General features: G+C 41.6%; 1 protein-coding gene across 1 annotated transcript in view; it reads right to left on the bottom strand.

Moving 5' to 3' along the window:
* Positions 1 to 8,971: 8,971 nt before the first annotated feature.
* ONECUT2 (one cut homeobox 2) overlaps positions 8,972 to 19,079 on the bottom strand; it is a 49,067-nt gene continuing 38,959 nt past the window's right edge. Inside the window, exon 2 of the mRNA XM_062201721.1 lies at positions 8,972 to 15,306. Coding sequence (XP_062057705.1) covers positions 15,020 to 15,306 — 287 coding nt within the window. The 3' untranslated portion in view covers positions 8,972 to 15,019. The remainder of the gene's footprint in view (positions 15,307 to 19,079) is intronic.

Genomic DNA, 19,079 nt, shown 5'->3' with positions numbered 1-19,079 from the left:
CTAACTTCCACCTTGTATATTTGGAGAAACTGAAGACCAGAATTTGAATGACTTGCTCAAAGTCAACTTGTAGCAGAGTCTAGATGCCATATGAATGCTCTTAGCTCCAAGTCTGTCTGCCTTGATTCTTCCTCAGGGTGCAAATTATATGGTCTTGCTCTTGACTCACCACAGGTGACTCATATGAAATCTGTATAAGGATAAGCTTAGGGTAGGTTATCTCTAAAGTTTTAATCACTTAATAACAAGGTACTCTTTAGAGTATCCCTGTGTTTGTGTGTCTGTTAACTGGTTATAGAATGTGCCTGCGTCCTGTTAGAGGGAGAAGTTGCAATTTCACTTTATGAAACTACAATGGGAGGCAGTGTGAGAGTGTTTGAGTCTTTCCAGGAAGGGAGAAAGAAGGTCACTGAGCCATGGTCAAATGAATTAAAGCAGTTTATTTGACATTAATTGCAGAATTTACAGCACTACCATTTAATGATAGGAATAAAAATAGAAAGAATCCAGTGTAAGCAACGTTGCAGACAAAACAGGGTAGGGAGTGAGCAAAATTGAAAATGTAATTAACATTCAAAGAAATCTTCCCAAGGACAGGGAGCTTGCTAGGGGTGAGCATACCCTTGACAATGAAGAGTCATCCTCAGTCCCCCCAGGATTTGAGGGCAGCCGGTGGACATACATCCTGCTGACTGTCCTTGGAAAAGCTGTCATCACAATCTGACTTCATATGTCTGACACAGGGCAAAGTCTGGGTTCTAGCATGCTTGGGAATACAGCCCAGGGTGAAAGGAAATAAGCATGTGGATCAGTGTGTGGGTTTTCTTTTGCAAAACAGGAGCAAGTATGAATTTTAGGTGCATGTTTTCCTGATTTGAAATGTAAGAGGTGATGGCAAACAGAATGACTAAAAATAACAGCTTCAAGTTTCCAATGATTTTCTTTGAGGTAATATCTGTAGAAGCAAGGAAATAAAATGAGAGGTGTGTATGTGACTCTCTGGTCTCCTGTCCTCTTGGAATCTGAACAGACACCCATGAGTCTGGGTAGTTGGGTTCTATTAAAGTGCTGGGTTTCTGGAACCACTTCATAGAAGGCAGGTGGCAAAGGGTGTTCTTGGACAGAGAGGAATTCTAGAGCTATGTCCCCATGGGTTTCTTTTCCATTTTGAAACTTTAAACAGAGCTGGGACTTCTCTTACCACTCCGTCCTTCCCCCACTACAGTCATTTTTAAATACCATAAAGTAACCAACAGATTGGAAGAAAGGAGTGAAGCCCCACAGGCCAGCATGCAAAATTAAAAGGTGTTTTTACTACCACAAGTAAACACATCTGAGGCCAAGGCCAAAAGTGAGAAAATAGCCAAGACTGACTTGGATCTGAGAACAGAGCCAGGTGGAAGAAAAGATACTGGAACTTTTGTGGAACTGGAACTTTGATGGGAGGGTAGTTTTTCTTATGAGATTTCACCAACCAAAAAAGAATTGGCAATACCTGTGATAATCAAGTATTAATTTAGGTGGAAATATTCAAATAGGAAAAAAATTGGCCAGGCTGTTTCTCTGAAAGCCAAGAAGACACCTTTTTGAGAAAAGCAAACAATGAAGAAAAGAGCTAATTAAAATGTTGATCAATCCCTAATTATCTTTGCCCATGAAACCTTTGCAGAAAAGGCTGAACTGCTCTTGGATGGAAGGGAAAAAATAAGATTTGCTGATTGGAGATATGGATTAACAGAAACCAACAGCAAGTTTTCTCCTTCAGCTCTCGGCCTCCAAACTTCAGCAGTTCTTTATCAGTCTGTCAGTCTGAAGCTTGGGTTTTTATTTCAGAAATCTCAGCATGCCAGATGTTCTGCAACCTTTCCTGGTGCAGAGTTCTCTGGTAGCATTTGGACTTGTGTACCACAAAAAACATAGTAAAGAAAGGAAGTGATATTTAATCTTCAAGGATGTACCTGTTAATGATGTGACTACCTACCCAATAGCTAGTCTTTGGATACTTCACCTTTCTTCCCAGATGGCAGGTTCCCGGTCACAGTCTGAAAAAAATCTTTCCTAGACAATTAACTGACTCTTATGCAAAATGCCAGTGAAGCCAAAGTAAAGGATATGGGGAAACTCTAAATGCTACGAGTTTTTGAAGAGGAGTTATATGCTAAGATAAAGTCCGCATTGATGGGCAGTGTTTTTTGTTGGCTCAGTAGCTGTGGTTCAGCCTGTCCCCTAAGAAAGACCAACAGCATGGGCAATGTGCAGGACCCCTGAGAGGGGAGCAAGGCACAGAGAGACAGTACAGGCTTCTTTTCCCTCTGTGTTTTTCCAGTTCAAAGAATTTGGTCTATCTAAAATACAACTTAGAAACAAAACATTAAAAACCCCTATTCATTACCTATCTTTGTATTCCAAATAATTTTATCTCCAAAAGTTTTGAGTGAGAAAGCTAAATGGGACGTACACAATGGGTGGGAAGAGGGCTTCTGCTCTGGAAGAGCACTGGATTGAGGAGAAGTAGATCCCTATAGATGTCAAGAGAAAGGGGACCGCCTTCATTGATGACCCAGGTGGAGCCAATCAGATGGGTCAACAGCCTTGGCTGTGTCAATTCAACTTGGGGAGGGTAGGTATGTGTGTGGAGTTACAGACCATTCAAAGTTGCCATTTTCTCCATCTTGCCTTTCCTATACAAATCAGTTTCTGCCCTCATGCTGCCATGTGCTTAAGGGTAAGGGATCTCAGAGAAGCTTTGGGATCCAGAAAGAGGAAAGTTAGAGAGTTCGAACCCAGCTCTTTTTAAAGCTGAAAGATACAGAGATGTCTTCCTAGTGCCCCAAACCTACCTTCTAGCCCTTGACCTTCCATTGGCTTTCCAGGGCAGGCCCATATTCCCCACCCTTGAGGCCACAAAAAGATAATTCCATAGTTCTGTGTCTCCAAGGAAAAGGACATCCATTAGCACAAAGCATTGAGTAAAAACCCTTTAATAACAAAATAACATTCACAATGTAGCTACTTCAGTTGTCTGGAAAACTCCGCTTACACTAGATTCAACATATCACTTTCCACAAAGTTAAAAAAAAGGACATGAAATGGCATAACAAAATATACCTTGAATTTCATAGACAAGTCTTCTTGGCAAATCCCAGTGAGCCAGACCCGTGTGTGGCCTGTGATAGAAAAGACTGGGCACACTCATGTCTCAGACACCCTCTGTATTCTTTGGATCTAAAATGCATTTGAACTTTGTCGATACAACTATATCTGCATCAAAAGGAACAATTTGTGGTTTTGTGAGTAGGTGAGAACTTTACTGAAATAAATATGGGTTTGATTTATTGCAGAAGAACATATAAAGCTTTCTGGAAGGTTAAACACTATTACAATCATCAACTGTCTTACAAAAGCTGATTTAAAAATTCTTGTATCCATTCCCATCTTTGGCAGATTAATTAGAGGAAAAATAAAAATACTGTATTACAAAGCTTTCATGATCACAATGTACTTTTATAAAGCCAACTAAAACCATGTGGTTTTGTATTAATGAATACACTCCCTATGCAAAATAAAATGTGCTTGGTGGTTGATTTGGCTTTATGTCAAACATATCAGATTGGGAAATAGGTATGAAGCTTCAGAGTGGAGCTCAGAACTTAAATATCAAAAGTTTGCCCAATCCTCTGCCATGGAAAAATATCTTTTGAGATACAGAGACCCCAGATAACTGGGGATGGTTTTCATAAACTGTATTTGAAAACTGCTTCTACTTCCCCTTTAGAAGATGGATAGAACATTGTGGGGTGGATAGAGTCAGTTACAGTGACCTCTGACCCTAGTGAGGAGAAATTATGTTGCAGCTGCACAGGTGAATTTTTTGGGAGTGGTTCTACATCTTTTTCTGAAACCACTTGGTGGAATGTCCAGGAGAGTGGACAAAAAAAGCCAGAGAAGAATTAGTGATATTGATGCCATTTGAGTTTCTGCTAGAAACTGACCTGACAACAAAATATTAGAAGAAACCACACACAGTCAAAAAATTGCCATTGCCAAGCCAGAGACCCAAGAGAGCTAAAGCTGGATGAATTAGCATCCCCAGGTGTGTGGCCAGATGGGTCTGAGGTCATGAACACAAAGCCAAAGCACTCTTCTAGTGGCAATTAAAAAGGCAGAGGTGAGTTGCTTTTCTACATTTGTTTTCAAACCCCTCTTGGATACAGTGATGTAACTGGGTTATGAGGACCCCAATTTGTGGAATGCAGGACTAACTCAACTTGGAATGACCTTTTTCATTATAAAATTTGAACCCAATTCAGTCTCATTTTGAAATCCCAACAGATGTGAAGGTATTTTCGAGGTGAGACATCTTCCAATAAACCAGTATTAGCACTGTCTGAGGCTGAACTGTGTACATTTTCACAGGTCAATGATACACAACTGTTGCACGACTGCTAACAAACAATAGGCGTCCATGCATAAATAAAGTCTGTTGGACCGAAGGGGAGGGTCTAGTTCAAAATGAAAAAATGTTGCTATTAAAACCACAATGCATCACACAGCTAAATTTTTAGCTTCATGCATAAAATTATAGCACTGATTGGCAGTTGCTAATTATAATACTACACTGTTAACACAGAACAATTAATTGTTCAGACCAAGTAGCACAAAAGTAGAAAATAATCATTTTTTTAACAGAGCAAATGAACACAGATTGTTTCTTCAGCAAAATATGAAACTGTAAACTTTGGGCTCATTCTGCAACTTTCCCCAATCCAGAATAAATAAAATCCAAAGGGGAAAAAAAAGAACATACATTTTCTTTTTAAGCGCACCTTTTTGTCTATTACAAAAGCACAACCTAAAACGTATAAAGCTTTTTTTTCTTTTTTTTTCTTTTTTTAAATCACAGTTACCAAAAGAAACAGTGAATAATTTATTACATACGCTATAATAACATTACTCTAAACACTATTATCTATGAGGTATATCTGAGAAAATTCGGTAAGGAATTGCGCGGTCTGCATTGCCAACATGCCCAGGTTCATATTAAAGCTTTGGAACCATGAAGAACTAGAAAAGGGGAAGAACGGGGAGGCAGGAGGAGGAAACATAGAGAAAGAACCTTTGGTATTAGTACAAATCTTGTTCTTTGCAGGGTTGCATTGCAAAGCACCACAGTACAATAAGCCCACCAATTTACTGCATGGAGGCCCAGTTGAAGCTGAGGTATTCACAGGAAGGATTAAAAAAAGCACAGAGAGGTCCAAACTGGCTAAATCGTTGCTTTGGTTCAAGCAAGGCACTCGTCCCGTGGTTATGTCACACTTTGCAAGTGAAGCATGAGGCTTGAGGGGGGATTGCTGAGGAGGGGTCTGCCACCGGGGGATGTTTTCTGTGTTCAGGCTGCCATCGCTCTTTCTAGGTTCTCTCTTATGGGGGCTTGGTGGTGGGAAGGCTGGGGAAGGTAATATCGACTTACAGGGGAGCGCTCTGCTGCCCCATGAGTTAAATCATCTTTGTTGGATTCTCAGATTGTCTGAGACTTCTGTTTCCAATAAGAATCTGGAAAGAAAACCAAAGCAATTTGCTGATTGGAAGGAAGGCCTTACAGGTTTACCTTGTATAGGGAGAAGAGAGTGCTGTGAGCCTGTTGAGACAGCAGGGAACTTGTCTGTCAGGATGGTGCTTAGAAAGTCACAAAGAGGGCAACTGAATGTGTCCTACAGTTGTCAGTCTGTCTTCTAAACTCTACTAGCTACCCTCTGTTGATGCATGAAACTGACAAGTTGATTGGGTCTTTCCTGTCTTAGCTTCTCTTTCTAAATGGGTTCCTTAAAAGCTCAGAATAACTACATTACATGAAATGCAAAATACCAGTACTCAGTGGAAAGCATTCGAGATAGGAGGTGGATCTTTGCATGTGTGTAAAACCCATTTGATCAAAAGCTGAGAAAGATTCTATGACTAACATCTGGATCACTTTGATGAATGGATCATAATAGTGATTTAGTCATTTGATAGAATTAAAAGAAACGTGGCCGGCGCCGTGGCTTAACAGGCTAATCCTCCGCCTTGCGGCGTCGGTACACCGGGTTCTAGTCCCGCTTGGGGCGCCGGATTCTATCCCGGTTGCCCCTCTTCCAGGCCAGCTCTCTGCTATGGCCCGGGAGTGCAGTGGAGGATGGCCCAAGTGCTTGGGCCCTGCACCCGCATGGGAGACCAGGAGAAGCACCTGGCTCCTGGCTTCGGATCAGCATGATGCGCCGGCTGCAGCGGCCATTGGAGGGTGAACCAACGGTAAAGGAAGACCTTTCTCTCTGTCTCTCTCTTTCACTGTCCACTCTGCCTGTCCAAAAAAAAAAAAAAAAAAAAAAGAATTAAAAGAAACGTAAGACCAATTAATTCCATGAGTAATTAGAGAAGAGGGAAGCAACTTAAACTGACATATTAATTTCTCTGGAAGTCTTAGATTTTTTATTTACAATGAATAACCAAATGATGTGAAGCTTAAACTTCCCTCATAAATACAGAGTTGGCTTAGCAATGAAGTGTAAGCACCCAGAATGTAAAGCTGGAGAGCCGAAATGTCATATGTACAAATGGTGATCAAATGTTCTTAATAAATGCTGACTTAAAAAACTATAATAATTAAACTCAATCAGACAAGAGTGAACCTTCTCCTCTCACTGAATCAAAAGCTTATTTATACAACATTGTGTAGTGGAGAGGTTAAGAAGCAGTCATCCTGTGGGCTCAGTAATGCCTGGATGAGCCCTGATATTTCACAGCTGATCACCTTTATTAAGCAACTGATTGTATATGACTGTGGAGATATAACTGGACAGACACAGAAAATGCCTGTGACTGTTCCCGCAGAATGAAGTGTCAAGGGGTAAACCACAGTGTCTGATGATGGCTAAAGGACTGCCACCTTCCTGTCTGCCCACATGTGACCTGTCTCAGGCCCAGGTGACACTGCACCATGGGCACTGCACTGGGGTGGAGCCAGGAGGCTTGTGTAGCCTTCGTCTCTAGGTAGTCATTTGACTGAGATAACTGTGTCACTCCTGCAGCCATAGGGGCTGGACTAAGGGATTTCTAAGGGCCTTTCCAGCTCTCTTGTCCAGTGGTTATGAGTTGCTGTGGTTTAGTAATTGGAACTCTTTCCTGTGATGGCTCCTAAGTGTGGACAGGCTACGGCTAGGACTGAAGGCCATTTCCAACCAGTATTTTTACCCATTTGGAATCAGAATTTAAGGAATCCAAATATAACAGTGTCCGAACTTGCACCCCTGAACATGAGGAGGGGACAGCAAACAAATGAGCGAAACACAGAAAATATCCCTTTCCAAATTAGCAGCCACCGTCGCATAGATAATCATTTCTTTGGGGTATCTGAGCTGTGGCTGTACATACCATACATCAGAGAGAATAGTTCAAATTATAAAAGAGCACAGGCAAAACGCAGACCGCACAGAGAAAGAAATCTTTGGTATCTTTGGTGTCATCAACACGATTAAAATTACACAAGGAAACAGTCAGTGAGGTAGCCTCCTTTGGTTCTCACTAGAAATAGAAAGTTTTTTCTGTTTTTATTTTTTCTGCTTTTTTTATTCCTTTTTTTTTTGTTTTGTTGCTTTACACACACACACACACACACACAGAGTTCATTCTTGGAAGCAGCTAGTGTAAGGGTTTCTCTCTTTTTGTTTATGATTTTTTTTTTCCAGTTTCTGTATAGAAGCCCCGAAATCCAGGCTGGTGAGGCAGGGTCTCAACTTAAGTTTTCTGAATGCACAAGTTCAGGTTGAATAGTCATTGCTTGTCCATGAAATTTTGCTCTGTTGTTCTGACAGCAAACAAACTGCAGTGCTCTCTGTTGTTTTAAATAAAAAATATAAACTATACAGTGCACCTTTCACAGATGCTGAATAAGTTAAATAAATAAGTTACAATAGGAAGGCTCTGAGGGCCTCAATAACTAGGAAGTGAAGTTCGCCTGGTACCAGGTGGGGCTGCGAACTTAAATTAAATAATTTAATAATTGTTACTTAACCTATTTTAAAAGTTAACTCAAGAAGGAGAAATATCCCCAATTCTGCTTTTTTTTTTTTCTATAACCTGTAGTTAATTCTTCCCTGCCTGTAACAGAATTTTACTGCTTTATAAAGCAAACTAAACTTCGAGAGTCATCTAAATAGGATTTTGCATCTCTGATGCACCATTGGTTTAGATTTTGATAAATAAGCACAAGAAATAAAATCCAACTAAGGAAGGACGATTAAATAAGTACCCAAATCCTATACATTGCAGTACTAAAACTAATTTAAATAAATTAATTACAGTCACCGTACTTAGCTTGTTGGGTGATAACCCAAAGAGACAATTAAAAAAAAAACACATTTTTTTGGGAAGTTGTGTGCACTTTTTGGCTGACAAAATGTGTAACCTCTTTCTGTGTCTAAAATTAAAATAAAGCAGTAAATTATAATTTCTAAAGCCTTTTCACATTAAAGACCATTTAGATGTGACAAGCATGAAAAAAATCACCCCCCTCCCCCCAGCTGGCACAGCCTCCACAAGGCCATGTCACCATCATCTCAACCCTGGAAGCCAGAGCCCACTTTCTCCCCATTGCTTTGCACATTATTATTTTTCTTTCTTTTCCTTTTTCTTTTTTAAAATTTTTTTGGTCCCTTTTCAGGTCTTTGGATTTAGCTTTAGTTATGAACGATCCAGAATAAAGCTATTCAACCGAAGCCATCAAGCATAGGTGTCATTCTGATACAGGTGATTGAATAATACCCAGAGTTTCTAGAAAGTTAAGTTTATCTTGGGTGTGACCAAATGGAATTAATTCCAAGTGTACAAAATGGAGATGCTGGGATACTTTTTTTCCCCTTCCTGTATTTTAGTTTTCAATGTTACAATAAATAATAATGAAGACAATGTATATTGTAGAAGTAACACATACATGTTAAACAATTATTTAAAATTTATTTATCGTAACAGATTACAGTAGAGATGTATTAAGATGCCTGTACACACTTGTATGTACACAGTCTAGACACTTATAGGTATTGTGTGTTGCTGTAAAGACATGAGTGAGAATACATATCAAAATATGTATCTAAATCTGTATACATCCAAGCTGACAGACTGTGTAAGCTTTAGGCCAACTTAGCTACCAAGATTTATGCTACACCAAATGCCTACTGCTAAAAATGGAGCAGAGTGGAACATTTCCTTTGGATGAATGAATCTGTAGCAAGGTGTTTTTTCTCCACTAGAAAGGCATTAGCTGTTTAATTCCAATTAACCTAACTCAAAAATCTGTATGGGAAGGTTGGGCTCTAGCTTGGATGTGCCTCAGCCTGTCAGAGTCATTTTGGTATCATTTTGGACAATGAGGGATTGTGAGATTCTCACCATGGCCCATCAGCTTCAATTATAAGATATATTTCTATCTACTTACATGGGAGAAGGGTTCCTATATTAATTTTTAAAAATTATTTTTGTACTTTATTCTGGGACTTTCTAAAACAAACAAAACTCCACTCCACCCCTGACTTTAGAAAGAAACAAATCATTGATGTAAATAGGAATTGGGTCATCCATATTTAAAGCCAATATCATTATCTTTTGAGATTTATACAACCAACTGGGGTGTCAGTCTTCCTTCAGTAATGATTTTTGTGGCTTTATTTTAAAACTTGGAATTTTTGTTGTTTCAGAAATAACTTGGTTTTAAAAGTAAATAATTATCACAATCTAACCAGATTTGTAGATAAATTTCAAAAGATACAGGTATACCAGGTCTATTTCTTCTTCTACCACTTTCCATTCCCTCATCCTAGTTAGGCTAACAAGTCTGAATCACACAGCATTAGCAACAACAACAAGAAAACTCAACTCTAATCTGTTATTAATCTAGAGGGTTATTTTCAAAGTTCTTGTAACTGGGGCTTGTGGTAATCCCTGACCGCGCGTATCATCTCTTTTTCTCTTTTTAAAAAATAGAATTCATTTTTCTTCAACAAAATTGGAACCCAGTCTGTTCTTTTGTTTAAAAAAAAATTCCAACTATACAACCTCCTGAAAACCCAAGTTCATTCTAAAGGCTTGCTGTCATGACACTTTGATACACAGATACTCCTGTAATTCTGCCAATGCTTTCAGAAGTGTGAAAGTTTCTCCCCACACCCAGGAAGTAGTGATTTTTTAAAAATCGTTTCAACTTTAATTTCTTGTCACTAATAGGTGAGTGCCCAGCATAGACATGGTAAAATGGTTGATTATCCAAAAGGTCCCAAATTTGGCTTTGAAATACATTGTTTGACTTTAGCAGAATTACCTTTCTAATTTTGATTTTATTTTGCCTTGAAGTGAAAAATTAAGCGTGGCTTTCCTAACCTTACAGTTGCCAAGAGCTTGTGGGAGAAGAGCAGCTGTCTAGCATACTCTGATTTCTCCAGAAGCAGTGTCGTGCTAGGTCCTTCCTGACTCAGTCTAGCCCATGCCTTTATGGAGTACAACCTAAGCACTCTTACATTTTAACAAAAGTTTTCAATACTGGTGTTGAGGTTTTACCACTGCTGCTATTTTCCTTTGGAAAAAAAAAATGTATTGGCTCTATCTTCTTTTTAATTTCCTGGAATGAAAGAAATTACATCCCCAGTACCAAAATCACACTGAAAAACAAAGCTAGCCTATTTATGTAAAGGAATGAAGGAAAAAAAAATGTCCCCTCTCAATAGCCGTAAGCATTTGTATTTCTACTGCCTGTCAAGTTGGGTGGAGAACTGTCCCTTTACACTGTCCCATTCATTGCTGATGGCTGAGGCATGCCTGGAATTTTTCTTGGATTAAGGAAATGGATTCTAAATTATAACCAAGTCCATATGGTTATGTTCTTTGAAATTCTTAATTTAAAATAAAATTTTAAGATACTTGAGGAAACACACTGGGTTAGATTCTATTATCTTTCAATATAGTAATTTTTTTCTTTCAGATGTCTAACAAATTGAAATTTTGCATGACTTAAAATTTTGATACAAAATGTATAGGTACACATGTATTTTTATAAATGTAAATAATTTTTTAAATGCAAGCATTTCTCTTAGACACTATCTGCTATGAGACATTTGTCAGGTGCTACTGCAGGGAGTTACTGCCTTTTCTTACTTTGCAACATCTTCCTCCACTCATCAGAACATTGATTTGGCCAGTGTTGAAATTTCAGGGCACAAAGACAGCCTCTTTTGGTCTAGATATCTTTAGAGGACGTCCAAGACCAAATGCTGATGTGTCGAAGAGTCACTAATCAAACCAAGCAGGCTCGGTTCCTCAATCTAACCTCAAGAAGAACAACCATTTCCAGTGGCTACAAGTCACCAGGACTCATTTAGAAATTCCAAAGTTGAAATTCATCTTTATCAACCCACAGGGTAGCAACCCCCAGCTGAAATGTACCCTTTTCTGAGTCTTTTGACGAAGGGTACATGAAGTATGAGCACAGGATAAAGGGACACAAGGGAGCAGTCAAGGAGTGACTCCCAGGCAGGATGAATTACAAAAATCACAGAGAGCCTCATTCTCTTACAGCTCCACGACGACTCCCCTGCACGGTGGGAGCAAGGAGGGAGACAGTGGAGCTCTCCTGGGGGAGGATTCTGGGACTCTCCTCAAAACTTGCTTTATATTTTCTCTCCAGGATTGCAATATACCCTACCCCAACGCCACCACTGCCCCACCCTAGAGCTAGCTGTGGTTGCAACACAGGCTTGTCAATGCAAACTGGCAATTACCACCCTGAGGAAACCTAATCAGCCCATTGCCACAGGAGCTGGACTTCCCCATGAGAAGTCCCTTTTGGTGGATCCACTCACCGAGGGGCTCTGGAAAACCCTGATGGACAGGCATCTCCTGGAGGACAGGAGAGTGTGTGGGGCTGGCCTCACATCCCATGCCTGATGGGAACAGACCCCTGAGCCTTCCCAGCAGTTGCAGATTAGCACTGCACTGTCCATGGCTCAGCTTTGGTGGATGAACCTCACTCACTATCTTGACCATGGTTGAGGCATAAAATAGGGCTTAAAATTCAAATCAAGCTCATTGACCCCATGGATCCATTTACCAACAGGTTAAATGTTGAAATCCTTGAACTTGACTTTCAACCTTTCCCAGGAACTTTCATAGAAATGTGAATACTCCACATCATCCACAGTGGCAAATTAACTCTGAAATGGCATGAGAAATGAGCAAAATTCTGAACTGAATACTTAGCAAATGAAGCACTTGACAAAAACAAGACATGAATTTGGACAGCAAGAATTTTGAGTGATCACCAATGTCAAGTTGATCTATATATGTATTCATATATTATATATATCTTTCTTTAGAAATGCAACTTTACAGCTGATTTTTAAAAAGCTAATAGAAAAGTAGAAACTGGCAATTATTTTTACATGTTTTCCCCCACCCCCAAATGAAGCCCTGTTAGGATGTAGCAGTCCCATGAAGACGAGACTGTAAACTCCTCTATAAACTCTTTGGTTCTGTGGCTTGGGAGAGGATGTGTCACCAAGACCCCTCCCCACCCTTGACTCTCACTCCCCTTCCCTCCCCTGATGATCAGACTCTGAACATAGAAGGAACCAAGTCTAAGGGTTAAGCAAAGAACATTCAAGTGACAATACCAGTCCCCACACTGCTGAGCAGAGAGGGGAGACTCATTCAGTATCCCAACATCTTGAACTTGGAGTCCATGGAAGCTTTTTGAGAGATTCCATGTTGGGGTTAAAAAACCCATAAGACAAACTTAAAGGGAAACAATAACATCAAATAAATGACCCTTTCCTTTTGTTGCTCAGAGAAACAAAATTGATTACCTTTGTACAGATCAATGGCGCTATTAGTATTTTAGCCAGGCAAGAAGAGATAATGAACTGAAACAAAAGGTATGAGAAATCCTCATCTTTGGTATTGTAGCTGTTGAGGTTTCTGTTGCTCTGTTCCGTGTTCTTTTGAAAAACTGCATAGGCACAAATTAAAGACAATCTTCAACTTTAAGATTACCGCGTGAGTTGTCAAATGAAGCAGCAGCCACTGAGGCCCTTCCTTACTTCTATTCTTGTCTCAACCCTTTTTTTAAAATCTGCTTCCAAAAATTGTCCCAAAGGTCTGTTTGAACACAGTGTGTCTCACTGTTTTTTTGTTTTTGTTTTAATTTCTGTCGTGTTTCCTTCTTGGTGGTGATTTCCACTGATTTCACGGATTTATTTATTCACTTTAATGGGACAGTTTTGTTTGTTGCAGAAGTAGGTGCAGAAAAAGTTTCTTTGGTTTCGATTAAGTAATTCATAAAAAAGTCAGTCTCAAGTGTCTGTAAAGAATCATTGCTGCGTTTGGCTTGCTTTGAACACCCCCACGGTGCCCACCTGGGGCCGTTCACTGGTAAATACGCACATTGTGACCTTCGCAATCTCCCGGAGTTCTGTGGGCGCTCTCTCTGCCACTTGCTGTGGGAAGGTGACAGCCAGGAACCAGAGCTGGCATGGTGAAGCTTGGCTACTGTCCTTGGCGTGGCTGGTTCGCTCAGCCTGATGGTGAGCCTGATGCAAGAGCTGAATGCCGTTCGGGGTTGCAGAGGTTTTCTGATTTCTAAAAGTAATCACAGTATTTCTAGGCTAGAAAATGGCAAGTAAGAAACGTCTTTGGTTTGCAGTATTCTGCTTCTTTGGTGTGCTGTGTTGTTGTTTTTTTTTTTTTTTTCCAGATTTATGTAGCTGTTTTGCAAGGGTGATTCAACATGGAGGAGATTTAGGACTAGATGACAGTCATGAGCAACATGCATGGTAGTTTGGTTTATTATTTGTTTCCTTGCTAGAAAACACTGAAAACATTCCTACTAACTGGATGGATGAGGGAACAACAGAAATCAGAAAGTGAGAGAATGAGTTATGCAGTGATCATAATGCATGATAGGAGGAACCAGATGACTGATAAACCAAGAAGGATATATTAATGCTCTAAAAATATTTAGATCTTTTAAAATGCTGTATTTTCTCTATGTACCATAACAGTTAAATTGGCCTCCTGAGTGTGCGTCTGCATTATGTACAAACAGAATTTGTAGCAAACTGCAAAATGTGCTTGAAGCCATGTTCCCAACGATTCCCCAAGGACTTCACAATCGGCTTCTTGAAAATCCAGATGTGGTGAATCCAGAACCTTTCTTACTCTGTTTCTCTTTGTTGTGCTTGATACTTTGAGCTCAAGTGAACTGATTTGTTTGGGGACAGATCCAAGACCATGTGAAATTTCCAGGAGGTAAAGAAAATTGTAAACTGAATCAACTTAAAGTGTTCTAAGCTACTCAATGAAAAGATGCCTGAGTTGGAAAAACAGGTCCTTGGATTTTTTTTTAACTTCCATATTTAAAACTTGTGCTCAGTAATTACCATTCTGATGTTTTCTTTACTATGGCTGTGAACTTTGGTGTACTGTGGTATCATGAGGCTAAGCACTTGGAAAGCAAATGAGGTCCATCTTGTCAATAAGATTCTTCTCTTCCAATAGCATCCTGGAAGCCTACACTTAGAGTCCTTACACAGACCGAATTCCTACCATTTCCTGTGGGGACTCTTACTGCAAGAGGTCGGCAGGACTCAAGTGGGATTGTTGACATTTGAAGTAATCCTGAGCCTAGGTGACACCATACTGGAATCAGCTCCTACAGGCCCCATTTGGGCTTCTGTAATGCTTAGCATGCTCAGAGGACAGTGTCTGGTTCAAAGAGATTAATTTTCAGCTTGCACTTGGACTCCATAGCCATTAAGAACAAAAAAGAACACCTGGCCTATGATTACAGCTAGAATAGAAGTTTGTTTTCAAGAGAATTGTGCTTTCAAATCACCAGTGAAGGGCCCCAGCTGAGAATCCGGTGTCTTTTTCCTTTGTGTTTTCTTTTGGTATCTGTTGTCCTCATTCGGAGGTGACTTGTGCCCAAGTGAGAGTCCTTCCATCAGGCTTTGGTGCAAGTGCTGGAGGTGGACGAGGAACCCCCTGTGCTCAGGTCGTCTTGCCACTTCTCCAGGCTGCGGCGCCGGGCGTTCATGAAGAAGTTGCTGACGGTGGTGAGCTCCAGGCCCAGCTGCTGAGAAATGGTGATCTGCATCTCCTTCGACGGACGTTTGTTCTCCTTGAAGATGGCGAAGAGCGTGCGACGCTGGAGGTCGGTGAACACCAGGCGGGATTTCTTCTGGGAGTTGTTCCTGTCTTTGTTTGGTTCTTGCTCTTTACGTTTGCATGCTTGAAGGAAAAGAGAAGAAGGAGAAGAGTCAGGGAGAGTGGGAGAACCAGCACCTGGAAGGTGATCCATTGACAACATTGACCAAGTCGTACAAAGTGATGTAAAGCATTAAACTTTACTGTGCAAACTGCCTGGCTGTCAATACCCAGCCTTCCCAGCTCATCTGCGGGTGATGGAAGGCATCCGTTAACCATGGGCTGGGAGCCTGGGGAAGACAGCAGGGCCGGCTCACGCAGTCTGGTTGTGCAGTTGCCATTCTCTTTTTGTCCCTGCCCTCCCAGCACATCCTCAAAATTCTTTATCTCTGAAATCAGATTCTGGGAAGCGAGGGGAGACAGCAGGTCCCCGAGAGAAGCCCAGTGAGGGAGTTCCTCCTTCATGCAGCTGAGGCTGCAGAAGACCTGCAAAGTGCATGTTTTCTTTTTTTGCCAAATCAAACCTTCTACCCATCACGATTCTAAACATTGCTAACAGAATCAAATTGGAAATGACAGGGTGATGGTATCATTCTGACTCAAATCCCCTCCATTCTGACTTTTGAAACATTAAAAACACAACAAAACAACCAGGGAGGGAAAGACTCAGAGTATGGGTATTGTAGGTGGCAGGGCCTGGATTTGAATACAGGCATGTCTGTCCTTACCACCTGATGAAGGAAATCAGAGCGCTCTCCTCAGGAAAGGATTCTGTGAGATAACCTGGGTAAATGTTCACTCTGGCCTTTTCTCTTACTGGATTCCTCTAGCAATCCAGAACTAGGCCATTGGGCAGAAATTGTTTTGTTTTCAAAGGGAAATAAATGGAGACTTGGATAGTGTAAGTGATGGCCCTGAGGCCACACTGTCTCTCCTTCATCTCTCCAGGGTGTTACCCACACTCAACTGCACCTTGAAGACACCCTCTGTGCAGGGAAGTCTGGGCTCCACACCGGGATTGTGACTGTCACCTGTGAGGTCGGGTTCTGGACTCTGTTTTCCCAACCCCTTTGGGGAACCAGTGTGCTTGACCACACTGCTACTTCAGGTCCCTGACCACCATCTCTCACCCTTGCTCCCACCTCCTGGAATGCTTGGTGCCAGGCTTTCATCTGGAGGACTCTAAATAAACAGTGATGTGTTATAAGCTCCCAGTAACAAAATTGTGGCAAAAACCTTCTGCAAGTATTAGTTGAGGTCTTCTGTCAATTTCTAGTCCTTTGGATTAACCATATAGCAATCACTTTTTATGCCAATATGGGTTATTTTTCAGCTATAATAGTGCTTTTAATAGGGTGATTAGACACATGGACTTGCTAAATTACATTTGGCTATATATAATGTGTGTGTATATATCCATATATATGTATGTACATGTGTATGTGTGTATATATATGTTTCCATATATATATATGGAAAGATATAAACACTTAAGAAGGTACCTCAAAAGGCTTGTGGGAAATAGGATTAAAAGATGAGTTGACTTTGGTGCAAAAAATCTTGCAATGTATGCACATACAAAGTCTTCCAAAAGTTCATGAAAAAAGTATATCATGGAAAAACTACGGATGGATTTTGATATTTTTTGCACACAAGATAAATTTATCTTTTAATTCCATTTTCCATGAACCTTTTGAAGTACTCGTGTGTGTGTGTGTGTGTGTTGTATATACTCTTAATTTAGAAGAAAAATGTTAAAAACTTAATATTCAGCAGGCTGCAGAGAAAGACTAGGTCAAAGGGCTGGTGCTGTGGTGCAGCCACTGCCTGCAACGCCGCGTCCCAGATAGGAGCTGGTTCCTGTCCTGGCTGCTCCACTTCCAATCCAGCTCCCTGCTGATGACCTGGGAAAGCAGTGGAAAATGGCCCAAGTGTCTGTGTTACTGCCACCCGTGTGGCAGACCTGAGTGAAGCTCCTGGCTTCGGCCTGGCCCAGTCCTAGCTGTTGCTGCCATCTAGGGAGTGAACTAACAGATGGAGGATCTCTTTCTCTGTGTGTAACTCTGCCTCTCAAACAAATAAATAAATCTCTTTTAAAAAATATTTATTTATTTTTGTTTGAAAGGCAGGGAGAGAGAGAGAGATTTTCCATCTGTTGGTTCATTCCCCAATTGGCTCCAGTGGCCAGGGCTAGGCCAGGCTGAAGCCAGGAGCTAGGAGCTTCTTCTGGGTCTCCCACTTAGGTGCAGGGGCTCAAGGAGTTGGGCCATCCTCCGCTGCTTTCTCAGGCCACCAGCAGGGAGCTAGATCTGAAGTGGAGCAGCTGGTACTTGAACTGGCATCCATATTGGATGCTGGCACTACAGGCGGAGACTTAGCCTTCTATGCTGCGGCAAAAAAAAAAAAAAAAAAAAAAAAAAAAAAAAAAAGAATAGGTCAATACACCCTTCCTGTGCCTCCCCAGGTGCTCTCCAGAGTGCTCAGATTTCACATCAGCAAATGCAATCCTGTAGGCTGTGGTCTCCAAATGTACAAGAGCCTAAAGTACTGAGGCAGTTGATCCTTAATTTTCCCAGAGTCCTTACAACTGGTAGTGGCCAGCCCATGAGTCTTACAAAAGCACTGGGCCAGGGGCTGAAGGAGTATCAAAAGAGGAGACTTTGAAAGTCTGAGAAGTTGACAGGTTGAATGTTGTCTGGAAGCTGGTATGAGGTTGTGGCCTCAGAATTTTCATAACATAGCCAGCTGTCTCCCATAGGCACAGGTAGAGTGTAAATGGCATTAGTATTCCTAAAAATATTCCACTCTGTAGTCAGTAAGTACCCATTTCTGAACAGCCAGGGAAGGGCCAAATAGCTCCCTACAACTCAGGGTTGTGACAGAAACCCAACTGAAGGGCAGGTGCTCATGGGCAGTGCAGTTGGAGTGAGACTACCACAACCTTATGCTGCTCAGTTGCTCCCGAGTCCGACCTGCTCAAGGAAAATTCTGAATGGAAGGTAAGAGGTCACTTGGGCCACCTTAAACCCTTTGGGTTTAAACCATTGAACAACCATCTCTGTGCTTGGCTGGAAGCTTCCTATTTGTTCTTAGAGAATTCACCCTGATTCTTGGCTACAGTCTTATGAGTACTGGAACAATGAGGACTCCTGCCCAGTAGCCTCATTAGACAGGAAGGGAACATGGCTAAGACCTGAAAGCTAAAGTCCGTATTTACAGTTTTGTATTTCTTGAGGCAACCAGTGGAAGGACAGTAGAGTGGCAAAGTGGGAAGTAGGTCCCCATCAGCTCTGCCACGGACTGCTGAGCGACTCCAGTAAGTCACTTTGCCTGCTTGTGCCTGGTTTGCCTAGAGGTGATGGCCAGAAATGCTTGCCCAGGTCCTTCTGGTGAGGGACTTGGTTTTCACAGCCTTTGCCCTCTAGCTGGCGGTTTTGCTCACTCTCCCAAACCAAAGGCAAATGCGGCCTTTCCCAGGGACACCTCCTCTCACCCTCCTTCAGTCCTCAGATGGTGGAAACTGCAGGCTCCCGAGCGGTGCCTCCCACCTCCGGGTGCTTCACCCCTCCTCCCAGCAGAGGAGGGAATCAGGAGCTGGGCTCTCCACCCTCCCAGTCTGGAAGCTTCCGGGTTTGGGGGCACCCAGTGGCAGTCCTAGTGGGCACGCATGAACTACCTGAGGGAGAGAGCAGCAGGGAAGGGTGGGCTCCTAGGGCGCCAGCTTCTGCAGTCATCGGCTTCTGTTCATAGCTGATCCTTCACGTGGGACTTTTAACTTCTGTCTCTCGCCTGTTTTGCACGTGCTTTTCAGGCCCATGCCTGTCTGGCCATTGCCTTTGTCCTGTGGGCTAAGCCCA

This window comes from Lepus europaeus, chromosome 9 (genome assembly GCF_033115175.1).
Source record: "Lepus europaeus isolate LE1 chromosome 9, mLepTim1.pri, whole genome shotgun sequence".
In the NCBI taxonomy this organism is placed as follows: Eukaryota; Metazoa; Chordata; class Mammalia; order Lagomorpha; family Leporidae; genus Lepus; species Lepus europaeus.
The sequence above is the reverse complement of the archived record's forward strand: the minus strand, read 5'-3'. Positions and strand labels throughout refer to the sequence as shown.